At 41.8% G+C, this 13,198-nt stretch overlaps 1 protein-coding gene across 4 annotated transcripts; it reads left to right on the forward strand.

Annotated features, from left to right (window-relative positions):
* The first annotated feature begins 443 nt into the window (after nucleotides 1-443).
* crtc1b (CREB regulated transcription coactivator 1b) lies at nucleotides 444-11,480 on the forward strand. 4 transcript variants are annotated; one of them, XM_070961693.1, is made up of 14 exons: nucleotides 444-609; nucleotides 2,552-2,668; nucleotides 3,217-3,342; nucleotides 4,313-4,374; nucleotides 4,571-4,665; nucleotides 5,207-5,277; nucleotides 5,376-5,419; nucleotides 6,052-6,275; nucleotides 6,367-6,518; nucleotides 6,710-6,949; nucleotides 7,640-7,726; nucleotides 10,505-10,591; nucleotides 10,688-10,862; nucleotides 10,970-11,480. In XM_070961693.1, the coding sequence occupies exons 1-14, from the start codon at nucleotides 484-486 to the stop codon at nucleotides 11,179-11,181; spliced, it is 1,818 nt and encodes a 605-aa protein (XP_070817794.1). In that variant the 5' UTR covers nucleotides 444-483; the 3' UTR covers nucleotides 11,182-11,480. The 4 variants fall into 4 exon arrangements, with proteins under 4 accessions (XP_070817794.1, XP_070817793.1, XP_070817797.1 ...); XM_070961692.1 differs by having other exon boundaries at nucleotides 445-609; nucleotides 5,192-5,277; XM_070961696.1 differs by lacking the exon at nucleotides 2,552-2,668 and having other exon boundaries at nucleotides 474-609; nucleotides 5,192-5,277.
* Nucleotides 11,481-13,198: the final 1,718 nt, after the last annotated feature.

Raw genomic sequence — 13,198 nt, forward strand, 5'->3', positions numbered from 1 at the left:
TTCAAATATAATGGGAGTTTTTTCTATTTCATTTTATCATGCATTTATACTTTATTTTCATCTATATGTACAATATTTTACACTATAAAATACATGTCACTAATTGTAAATAAAAATCTTATCAGTCCGAATCAGGTTAATTGCCTCGTAGGCTTTCAAGGAATTTCCCTTGGTATTTTGGTACCTAGCTAGAAACACAGGAAGAGAAACAAATAAAAATCAATAAATAAAAAGTAAGTTCTACAAATGCCAAGAAACATAAAGAGAAAAGTAAAGATTTACTATGAAAATATGAAAAATATAATTTAAAAAAATTATAACCTTATTTTGTATGAAACTCAACCTGCCTCAAAGCCAACGTTACTGCCAAAAGGCAACATCATCGACGCACCACTTTCGTGACGTTGACTCTGCGTGATGACGACACCACAAGGCCCGAGCGTAGTGTGTAACGTAACATTTCATTGAGAAGAAGAGGGAAAGATGGCGTCCTCTAACAATCCTCGCAAATTTAGCGAAAAAATCGCTTTGCATAATCAGAAACAGGCGGAGGAGACTGCGGCGTTTGAAGAAGTGATGAAAGACCTGAACATCACCAGAGCTGCACGGGTAAGACTTCCGCACCCAGGCTGTTTACATGTTGTTGCATCGCTGTTTGGCAGCTAACGAACGCTGCGGATACAAATCTGAACGTTGGGATGCTAAATAGCTAAAGTTATTATTAACATCCTCAGCTGCATCAGTTCAACAAAACCAAATTATATTTTCACTTTGCCTGTTAAAAAAACATGCTAGCGTTACTCAGACACAACAAGCTACTACCGTGCTGCGTTCACTATCTTAGCTAGGCTGCAGGAGCTGTGAATAATGTGCACCTGTGCTCTGTCTGTGGCTGGTTAAAGCAGCCACTGCTGTCATTTCACGAGCAAACTAATTATCTGACATGTAAATCGCTGGATAACAACATGGTAGGAAAGTGCTGCTCGAAACTAAAGTGGAGTACCGTCAATGTCTCTGAGAGGGCTAAGTTAGCATTTGCTAATTAGTCCGTCAGATGTTAACCAGCCTTCCCGGTTGCTTTGCCCCTGTTACCAACCCACTGTTACCGTTACCCCTTACGTTAGCTCGGCAGCATATTGGCTGGTTTTTTTTTTCTTTTCTTTTCTTTTTTTTTTTAAACAATAAGCAATCACCGGGCTTTTGGACAGTAAATTCAGCTCAAAACAGCCCACGTTCCTTGGTTTTTCTAGATCCATCTCAAACATTTTAATTTGTCAGCGTACGTCAGGCTAAGTTTGACAACTTCTCTCGCAACAATGTTAAATGGACTCTTTAAACAAGTAGCAAGAAGCTGATGATTGTTTTCATCATCGACTACGCTGCCGATTATTATTTCAATCAGTAATTCAGAGCTGAAATGTTTAATCATTTAGTTGATTAGTCTCTTAAAAGAAACCAATGAATGATTTAGTAAATTAGTCGCTGAAGTCATGTATTATGTTTAAGTGTGGAACATTTTGAGATTCGTGTCAGGGATTTGCTGCATTTCTCTGTTGTGTGTTTTTTAAAATGAGCATTTTTGGCTTTGCGATTATTGGATAAACAAAACAAGAAATTTAAGGGGGTCATTATGAGTCATTATGATCAATATGTTTCATTATGATGATGAAATGGTTAAATTCATGTTTCGTTCTAGACTAAACAACTATTATAGTTACTCTGAAGTAATGTTAAGAAAATACTACTACAATTATTACTGCTCTTTTCAATAACAATACATCAAGTTAACGATCATAAAACAAAGTGAAGCCGCAAATCTTAGAGGAGTGTTAGGAGTTTTTACTTGAAAATGACTTCCGGCAATCAAAAATGTTGCCAATTAATTTTCTGGTGATCAAGGAATCAATTGATCGACACATTGTTTCAGCTCTTCAAACCAAAACAAAAATAATAACATTTTGTTGCCAGTAAATGTTCGGGCTAATTGTTGGCCCTATTGCTGGAAATGATGCCCACTTACCACATGCTGCATCAGTGTAAACCTGAGCTGTACTGTCATTCACTGCAGGGAAAAGTAATTAATCGGTCAGTTTTGTGGTCTCTGCCAGATTTCTATCTGTTGCCATCCAGTCATCACTCATCAGATCATCATCAATCTTCAGTTCATTTTTTGTCAAAGAGGACTTCCATCATTGTGTTTCTGTAATAACACGCATTGCTTTTGTGACTGGTTTCGTATGAAGACACGTGGCTAATGTAATCACCAGGTGTGTTACATGGGTAGACTGTAATTACACCAGCTGTCAGTCAGGTGTCATTCACATCAGCTGATGTGATTCCTCTTGGCTATGAAAGATGTTGTCTGCCTTGTAATTGTTCATGAAGCAGCCAATCTGCCTGTGTCATCATGTTTCATCTGTCAATTAACGGATTCATCCATCTTTCATGTCACCACTGTGGACTGGCAGGCATCGTTCACTTTTAGCATCACTTTTTTTGTGAACCAGATCGGTCATGCACTCATGCTTTCATGCAATTTTACTTTGCACAGTTGCAGTTACAGAAGACCCAGTATTTGCAACTAGGGCAGAATCGTGGACAGTACTATGGAGGCTCACTGCCCAATGTCAATCAGATTGGAAATGGCAACATTGACCTGCCTTTTCAGGTGAGCCCTTAGCCTCTCTCGGCTGGTAAATCAATGGTTTGTTTTCGTCAGGTGTACCTTTCTTAGCTGTTGGTGATGATATTGGACATACAAAGGTTGCAGTTACCTGTGATGTTGGTGAAAGATTGGCTCAAAACAGATGATTTCAAGAAGATATATTATTTTTAGAAAGTCTGCAGGCTTAGTTCGGGTTATGAAGGCAGTAAAATGTTTAGATATGACCGACCCGGTCAGAGCCACATGGTCTTACCAGGTTTTGTCATGGGTCAGGAGCAAAAGGAAGGCAGACGTGTGTAATACAAGGTATGCCAGCTCTACCCTGCAGTGTAATTTGTTTCCAAAATTTTAAAGTATATCATTGCTTGTCATGGCTTTCCATCTTGAAATACATTTGCCAACTCAAGCATCAGTATGGGGGGCCCATGGCTTGACTCATTTTGAAATGAACACATTTGCACCATTAATCCTAAAACATTATCCAGAAGCACAGTTTTGTAGTGGAAGTGAGTTGTTTTGCTGGCCTCATTCACCTGGTATGTTCACTCTAGAACTCGGTGCTGGATACCAGCCGGACAACCAGGCACCACGGGCTGGTTGAGCGTGTTTACCGTGACCGTAACCGCATCACGTCTCCTCACCGCCGGCCGCTGTCAGTGGACAAACATGGGCGGCAGATATCCTTTTTTGTGTCTGAAGCAGGAAATGTTGAGGATGTTCTGACTGCATTCATTATTGTTTTGAGGCCTCAGAGGCTGTTTGAACATTGCTCTAAGACTTGCACCTTAATCTGTTGTTGTCATTAAGTTAGCATGATTAGAGACACACACAGTTTTCGTTTGATTTATTGCTCCTCTTTGCTCTAATTTACGGGAATCCCCAAACGCTCACAGACTGAAATACAGCTGTACAGCTTTTTATAGTTTGAAGACAAATTTGAGCTTTAATTCATACTTTGGGATTTTACTTTTATATTAGTTATACGGGCTTCTCCAGCTATGGCTATGGCTTTTCGCTGACATCAGCCATGCAATGATACTAGATATAGCATGTTTAGATAACAGCCAATAACCAACAAACTGCCAAAGCTTTCCAGGAGAAATTTCCATTTTCACCTGTCAAAACATAGTCTGTAAATTGGGGTTGTAGCATATTACGTAAATACTCCCTTGATTTGAAAACAAGTCATGTCCACGGGGTTTTAAAGAATGAATAAGACAAAGAATGAACATTTGTGACCTCAGAGGGAACCAGTGTAGATTTGCCTAATTCATATACAGCAAAAAGCATCAGATGATGTGACAGAAAGAGGAGAAGGCTCTGCATTGTTCAGCAGATTTTGAACAAAGGGTGATGTGAATCGTTTGTATCACTACATTTATTGAGAGCCTGATATTGAATTATACAGATCAATACAGTGTATTGTTAGCACTCCTGTTGACATTATTCTTAGAAGTATATTTCACCATTAGATAACAAGATGCTGACTGAAGCCATTGAAAGTAATTGGATCCCAATAACACTTGTGTGTGGTCATTTATTTTTTATCAGGTCTCTTCGGTTGAATCACCCGACAGGCATGAAACTATGGATTAGCTGAGATCCATTTTTCATCCCCTCTGCTTCATTAGCCTTAACTTAATTCACATTGACAGCTGTCCTTACAGCTCAGTTTACCTCTCCCCACCACCAGACACCAGCTGGAGAAGGTAAGTCACCTCCCCTTCATCCTGTGCATCCGTGTTGGTACAAAATTGCCAAACTCAACCAGTATAAAGAAGGCTGCATATGGGGCTTTAACAGAATGTGACTCTTGGTGGATATGATGCTGTAGAATTGGATCTCTGCCAGCATCAGGGATTTGGCCATGATTTTGCTGACATCTCATGTTTCTGACACATACAGGACAAATTCAGACTCTGCCTTACACCAGAGCGCCATGAATCCAAAGCCCCAGGAGGTGTTTGCAGGGGGATCACAGGAGCTGCAGCCTAAACGAGGTAATGGAAGATCCAGTTACAAAGACTCAGAGCCGCCTTTATGTATTAATGTGCGATGTTCTAATGCAGGTGGCAAATCTTGAATGACATAAAGGGGTTTGTTGATGTCACAAGAAGTAGATGTAGACTTTTAATAAAGTGTTTATCGAGTAAATGGACACTGATCTTTGTCAAAGAACTGCTTTAGCATGCTGGTACGGCATTTAGCCGTCTGTGGAGAAGTAACCTCTGAGAATGGAGCTGACTCAGGATGATCTGGAGAGGACAATCAATAATTCACTGATTATCCATGGATTATGTCTTTTTATGTGTGAGGCTGATATAATGATGCCAAGATTGGCTGGCATCTACTCAGTCAGTCTGTCTGCTGGTCACCTTGCTATTTTTAGACTCTCAGGAAATCTAGTGCACAGCACTATATCCTGCTTGGCTGTCTGGGATATTGATGACTCATTTCTTGCACTGATTTGAATTGTTATGTATTTTGCCATAGCAAGCAACTGTGTCTTGCTGTTTCACTAATTAGTACTGCTGCTAACAGTGCCTGGAACGGAGAATTCAGAGTCAAATGCAGACAAGGATGTGCAGGAACAGTTGTGGGATGACAAGAAGGTATTGATGGGGAAAAGGGAAGGGCTGCACTTGTACACTTGTTATGATACATGTAAACCACTTCAGATTTGTGGCTCACGGTTCTGTTTTCTACTTAGGATGATTCATCAAACCCCAACACATGTGATGTCCCAGGAATCAAGTGAGTGGGTCAAGTATATTGTTTTATTATTGTTATTTTTAATATTCTTTCCCGTGAAACACTGCTGGAGTATAGCAGCCTGTCAGTTGCACAAGTAAGTCATATATTAAGTGAACTGATGCAAGACAGTTGGTTTAGGTACACTGGAAAGGTGCTCTAAAGGCACTAAAACGTGTTGCCTCTAGTCCTACAGGAACTGGTCATTATGGTTGTAATACCACGATTGATGAAGATCCCAGTAAAAACCGTAAAGGCCTGTTATACAGGCTCTAGACACCTTTATGTTGTATATAAACATGATGATGATTCACCTGTAATCGGAAAGGAAAGAAGACAGATCGCACAATCTGACCTGTGTGTTGCATTCATGTCCGCTGTTATTGTTCCTTTTCAGCACCACTAAAAATGAGGGTTAAATAAATGCTTTGGCAGTCTGTAATTCAGTTCACAAATCAGTCACTTCATCAATTCAGTTGTTTATAGAATAATGCCACTAAGAACCAGTTTCTGTTCTCTTACTTTCTGTTTTGATGGGTTGAAACCTAGTGCTCACAGGAAGTCATATGAGAACTGGACAGTTTGGTCATATGAGAGCAGCTTTCCTCATGTCTGACAGAATTTGTGTTTTGTAGTATATTCCCATCACCAGACCAGGAGCTGAACCCATCCGTGCTCCCAGCTGCACACAACACTGGTGGTTCACTTCCCGATCTGACCAACATCCAGTTCCCCCCTCCGCTATCCACCCCGCTGGACCCGGAGGACACCGTGGCCTTCCCCTCCCTCAGCTCGTCCAACAGCACGGGCAGCCTGACCACCAACCTCATTCACCTGGGCATCAGCGCTGCCAGCCATGGTAATAACTTGAAAACTCTGGCACACCTGAATGTGCGTCAGAGACGGATGATGGAGACCTTCATGTGACCTCTTATTTGCTTCCTCATCAGGGATCCCCACTTCCTCTCAGCCCACCATGACTGCAACGGCACAGCGCCGGCAACTACCCGTGGTGCCGCTCACTCTCACCTCTGACCTCCATCTCCAACAGTCCCCACAGCAGCTTTCACCGACCCTCTCCTCACCTGTTAACATCACACAGGTAAGGCTCACCTTTACTAACTTCAAGTTATGGCCTCAAGTTTTGCTTTACTCGTTCAGGGAAGTGGTTTGGCCCCATACAGCTGACTGTGTGATTGTCAACAAATAGGTATTTTTACAGAAATAAATTCCTCTTATATACCACATTTTCTGGGACAAGTCTAAACAGAGTCCATGTGCGTCTTTCCTCAGGCCGTGCCAACAGAGTCGATGACCCTGGAGCAGCAGCTCGCCCAGTACCCCCTGTTCAACCAGCTGACAGCTCAGGCCCAGGCTCAGCTGCTCAGCGACCTCCAGAAGCAGCAGCAGGCCCTGTCACAGGGCATCCAGCTCATCACCTTGCCAACTCTGGCCTCCCCTGGTACAGCCACTGCCAGCAGCCCCTCTCCAGACAGCCAGAGCCAGACCACGGCCAGCATCAGCGTCAGCTCGGTAAGAAACTAGGAATTCTAGTCAGAAAGCAGAAGCAGAGATAACAGCTAATTTGATAAATGACAGCGACTGTCTTTTTGTTTTGCCAACCAGTTGTTCTGAAAGTTCTGCAGCCGCCCAGAATACCTTTTATGCTACTTGGCATTTTGTAGAATAACTCACTATATTAGGAGAAATATCTTTACTCTTGACTATCAGATAATTATGCCTTTTCACTCCTTCAAAGTAAAGTTATTGCTTGTGTTATGTTCACATTTTTGATCAGGAAGATGCTTGCAGGTCCTTCTAAAGCTGACAAATTCTTCCCACCATTTGGCACTCTGCATTTTCCCAGCTTTTGTGTGGGTTAAGGCATTTTTGGATGAAGTTGGTTGAGTTTGTGTGCACTGTTGAAGCCAGAAATTGGCAGATGTAAGCTTGTAAGAGACAAAAATTATGCTGCAACCACTTTTACTTCACCATTTAATTAGACCAGCCCCAGAGGTTCATATTTTCTAGAAGTGTAGAAAAGCTAATGAGCCCCAGAGTTGTCCCACAATTTATCTGGTGATAATTGGTAATATTTCCCACCTATACACGTTAACCATGATGAGCAGATCCAAGGCTGATGCCCTCTCTGATCCCGTCCTTTGAGATTTGTATGTGATAGGCATGAAGCTTAGTGCTAGCTAACCCTCTTCCCTCCAACAGTACCGCAATCAGACTGGCTCACCAGCCACTCAGTCTCCAACCTCCCCAGTCTCCAATCAAGGCTTCTCCCCCGGCGGCTCGCCTCAAGTAAGGGCCCACCCACCAAGCTGGCTGCTGTTTGGGGAAGGGCTTTGTGCTTGGGGGAAAGCTAACTGTAGATGAGTTAGGCTGCTTTTCATTCTCTGTATCAGCAGTTAACCACTCGTGGTGTCAACAGCTGCATAACTCATTTCTTCATCACCACTGTCACTGTTCACCGTGTGCATGACAACATGGCGATAATTTGTTGATGGAGGCCCTGACCAGTTGTTGGTCTTGTTTAGCTTTCAGCCTGGAAAAATCACGTCTTTTCAGTGTGCACCTCACATGATTGACGTACTTTTCTGATTATGAGGTCTAAGATTGTTCACCTTCGTTTTGTTCCTCACACGAATAGAAAAATAGACCAACAAAAATATTGTTTGTCTTGATTAAAGAGAATGTATTTAGAATTGCCACTTCACAGGACTTGACATGGTAAATTACGAAGCATTTTTAGCTGCTTGATGCTTGAATTTTCAGCTCTGCTCTAACACACTTCTTGACAAATTGGTAATTTGCCCTTGCCTATAAACTGTCACACTTAAGCATCATTCTCCCTCCTATTTTGGGTTACTCTGAGACTTAGTTGTCATCAGTCAGACTTCATGGTGACATGAGCTGTTTGCTACTCACTGGAGCTTAACTGTGCCTGTTTACATCTGCTATTCATACACACAAACAAAACACATCACTCTCCACTTACCCCATCTTAAGGGAAACATTTGGCAGAAAGGCAGGCAAAGCATTATTTACATCAATGCTTAAGAGCTATGAGTTTGCTTCCTCACTGCCTTTGTTGGTGCATTGCTGCATATCTTAGTGTGTTACCACCACCTGCAGATAAGTGGGAAAATGTGAAGCCATTGGCACCAAAATATGTCACGCTGCATGAGATAAATATAATAAAACCTGTTCCATAATTTTACTAGACATGAAATACCCTTTTAAGTAAGAACTGGCAAAGTGAGACACACCACGCTGTTAGCAGCTCCACCTCCATCCTGTATGCAGATTCATCATTATTACTGATGAGAATCACTACTGTTGTATCATCTGCAAACTTGATGATGTTGTCGGGGTTATGGTGTGTTCACACAGAAGCGTTACTCGCAAAAGGTCGACATTAGCCACGAGCTAACAAGCATTAACAGGCACCTGGGATGTGTGTGTCTCGTATGGCTCCCAAGAAATATTATAAATGCATAAAAATAATGATGAATTGTTAAAAAAAAAAAGACATACAAACGTTTCCATTATCCGGTAATTACCGTCTTTAACAGCAAAACCTGTTTAAGTCGGATATAATGAAATCTTTAAAAAGACCAAACCAGTCAGGTATGGTGAGTTTTATCTTGTTTGTGTTATATTTCAATGAAGTTTGTTTGATCACGATAAAATTACTGTTTCTGTAAATGGAGTCTGGTGGCTTTGGCAAGAGCGACATAGCTGTGATTTCTGGTGAAACAAAAAGGATCTTACTCTTTAACAGAAAGGTCTGTCTGTAGGGATCCATCCCATAATGTCTGAACCTGCCAGTGGCAAAAACAAATACTTTCAGTGGATGTACACTGACGGTGCGCAAATGTCCTAAGGGATTACATTGCAGCCTGTTTTCGCAGCTACCTTTCCCTTCCAGTCAGCAGTCAACGTGGACAGAGAAACAAACATTTGCCTTGTTTTCTGTGTGAACACACCATTAGATGAGAACAACAGCCAACCCTGACCTGCTACTGCCTCTGCGTCAGGACGTAGAGGACCTAGTCACAGGAGCCATTGTCCAGCTCCAGCAGCCTCAGTTTCTTTGCCAGCTGTCGTGGTACGATGGTGTTAAATGCTGAGCTGTAGTCGATGAAGAGGATCCTGGCGTAGGTGTCCTTCCTTTCCAGATGTGTCAAAGTGAAGTGTAGTGTGGTAGAAAAAGAGGAGAAAATAGATTTTTGCAGGTACAGGTTGATTTAGATCGATCTAAATGCTGGGCTTTGTGCGCTGAGTAAGTCACCCCTGCTGCTTCAGTGACTAAAAGGTTAGAAACGGTTCGACTGGGACTCCACCACTAAAAACATGCCAGTCACACAGTGTTGGTGCTTTTCTCATTGAAGCGAAGTTCTGGTATTTGTCAACCTGGACAGTGTTTTTGTCTTTTTGTGAATTGGGACTACCTGTTAAATGACATATTACTCCCCACACATTGATTCAGGTGTGAGCTCCTGCAACTTTCAAAAGAAATAAACTTAATTAAAAAGTGTGATTTCTATTCGGTTGAAGCTCACCCTGGAGTTACTCGACGAATGGTTGTAATGGGGGCAAAATATCAGAATAACACTCAGGTTGATGAATGCCAAAATTTCCCTTTTAACAAGTTGGTTTGTTTCTGTGTCATGGTGAACAGGGCTGCTGCGGTCCACACTTCACTGCACGGTTGTGTCTCCTGTCCACAGGCACGGGACACACAACCATATCATGTCCATGCTTCCATTCCATGCATTACAGTTTTTTGTCATGTTAAAATTATTCAGTTTCATCATTTAAAAACTTTCTCTAATGTTTCATGAGGCTCCTCTTTTGGTCTGAATCGCCCTAGTCATGAAAACCATTTGCTTCGGTCACTGCTCAGTGTGGCAGCTGTGTGACTTTTTGTGTTTTGCTTGTTTTGTCTGTCATTCCATCGCTGAAACGTCTGCTTCTGGGCCGAGATGACTTTCCTTCTGGCTGTTTCAGTTTTTTAGCAGTAGCTGCTTCCTTGATATTTGTTCTGAACTTTGTGGCTTGCCTCTCTTCCTCCAGCACATTCCCGTGGTGGGCAGCATATTCGGTGACTCCTTCTATGATCAGCAGTTGGCGTTGAGGCAGACCAATGCCCTTTCTCACCAGGTGACGCAGAGCACAGTCAGCACACAGCAGTGACAGACATGTTTCCCTCTGACAGTCTCTGACTTGACGCTTGTTTACTTTTACGTACCTTTTCAGCTGGAGCAGTTCAACATGATCGAGAACCCCATCAGCTCCACCAGCCTTTACAACCAGTGCTCCACCCTCAACTACACACAAGCAGCCATGATGGGCCTCACCGGGAGCAGCCTGCAGGACTCGCAGCAACTCGGCTACAGCAACCACGGCAACATCCCCAACATCATCCTAACAGGTAGTTACTTCTATTGCGAGTTACAAAATGCACATTACTTCTTTAAAGTTCTTTGAATCTGTGTAAAATGTTAATGATGCCGTCTCTCTCTGATGTTGCGTGCTCAGTCACGGGCGAGTCTCCGCCGAGCCTCTCCAAAGAGCTGACCAATTCTCTGGCGGGTGTTGGTGATGTGAGCTTTGACGCAGACTCTCAGTTTCCTCTGGACGAACTGAAGATCGACCCGCTCACCCTGGACGGACTGCACATGCTCAATGACCCCGACATGGTGCTGGCAGACCCCGCCACCGAGGACACGTTCAGGATGGACAGGCTGTAACAGTAGAAGCTGACTATGGCCGAGAACAAGAAGAAAAAAACCACACTAACTCGTGAATGGAGAGAAACAAAGGGCGGGACGAACCCTCTCCCTCGTTGCATGGCCGTCCAGCTGTCCGACCTCGCCCTCGACTCCGTGAAGCCCTTTGAAACGATGCGCCACCAAAAGACAACAGGGAAAAAGACATCCAGTGGCTTGCCGGGGAATGGCCTCGCTATCGTTTTGAATGAGATTGGTCGCTCAGCGCTTTCGCTAGCCTGCTGTGTTTACAGTGTACCATTACATGCCACATATATTCCAAAAAAAACGCACATTTGACTTTTTTTTTTTTTTCTTTTCATATCCACTCTAATATTTGTTTTGGTGGTATTTTCTCATAGCAGGAAGCTGCTAGGACATTGGGCTAAACCGTACCCATTATAACGGCTGGGTTAAAAAACAAGGAAAAAAGGAGAAAGGCACCGCAGCCGGTTTGCTTCGACCCTGCAATCAGATGAATCGGTTTTCCCATCATGCCGTAACGGCTTTCTATGTCACACTCAAAGCTTTATTTTTGACAACTAAATGTTATTTTCATCATGTACTGTATGTTTTGATGCTTTATGTATTTATACGTTGTATTTATTTATTTGGTTCAAGATTTTATATTCCATTTCATAATTTAAATTTGATGCCAAAATGCTCTCTGTAGGCATAGTGTAAAATTGCACTGATGTAATTTGTGTCTATTTATTGATTACTAACATATTTATATATGTGTTTGTTAAGCTACTTGGTTAATGAAGGAGTGCAAAACCTCCCCATAGTTGCTCTTTGGTGTTCGATGTGCCATTCTCTGATGTAGGATGTGGTAGACGTTGCCATGCTGCAGCCCAACGGTCAAATCAGAATATCCTAGTTTTTAGCACAGCTCCAGACACTGCTGCGTGCTCCAGAAATGGGTTGGTTTTACGCCACTTGAATTAACTTTTTCTGAGAAAATTATCAGGTATTTCTATTAAACTAGAAAGTGAGAAAACACATCCAAATTAACTTTCTGCCAGTGAAAAGCCAATATATACATATACATACATACATATATATATATATATATATATATATACATACATACATATATATATATATATATATATATATATATATATATCCAGACTGAACTTCTTTGCAGTGAAGGAAGCCGTCTGTTTTTAAACACTAAAATCTTAAATCTTTTTAAGTCGTCACTGTGAAATCACCTGATTTTGCCTTACATGAGTATTCTACTGTTCTACTTAAGTGTCTAATGTGACCGCGTATTTTCGTAACTTATTGTAACATTTTCTTGTATTTGAGAGGAACTTAACTTTTGGTCAGTGATATTTGTGGTTCTGTTGTGTAAGGTTTGACAAATCAATGTACTGTATTTTGTATCGGTACAGTTTATAGCCAAATTGTGGATGTTTTTTAAAGTGGGGCTAAAAAACAAAACGAAAAAAAATCGAAGGATGGGTTTGAGGTATTTGAGAAGGAGCGCAATTATGGGGAGGCTTTTTGCTCCTGGACAGGGAAGCTCTAACAAAAACGCTAATGACCTTTGCCACGGAGGTCATCGACAACAGAAGTACCATCCAAAGTATGGAGATTTTCACGGTTGATTGTTGGATATTTGGCAGCATTGAAGCCTCCAAATGATTGTTTTCATAAGATGCAAACTTGCAATTTCAGAGTTAATGAATATAAGAATATTTTTATTCTAGAAGGTCTGTTTACTCCATTTAGTAAACTGAATGAAGTGTTGAAAAAAAAAATGTATTTATATATTGTATGCAATTTTTGGGCAACAGCGAGATCGGCCCCGTTCCATTCAGTGTTACAGACAACAAAAATGATCAGGGATGTAGCGGAGTCTAAAACTGTTTACGGCATTTCAAACTGAAAAAAAAATGTTTACACGAGTTTTGCCTGAAAATGTACATGTTATCATCTCGGACCCATGACACGATCTCGTTTGCCAAAATGTGTCGAAGACGTTCTAAAA

This window comes from Chaetodon trifascialis, chromosome 4, assembly GCF_039877785.1.
Source record: "Chaetodon trifascialis isolate fChaTrf1 chromosome 4, fChaTrf1.hap1, whole genome shotgun sequence".
NCBI lineage: Eukaryota > Metazoa > Chordata > Actinopteri > Chaetodontiformes > Chaetodontidae > Chaetodon > Chaetodon trifascialis.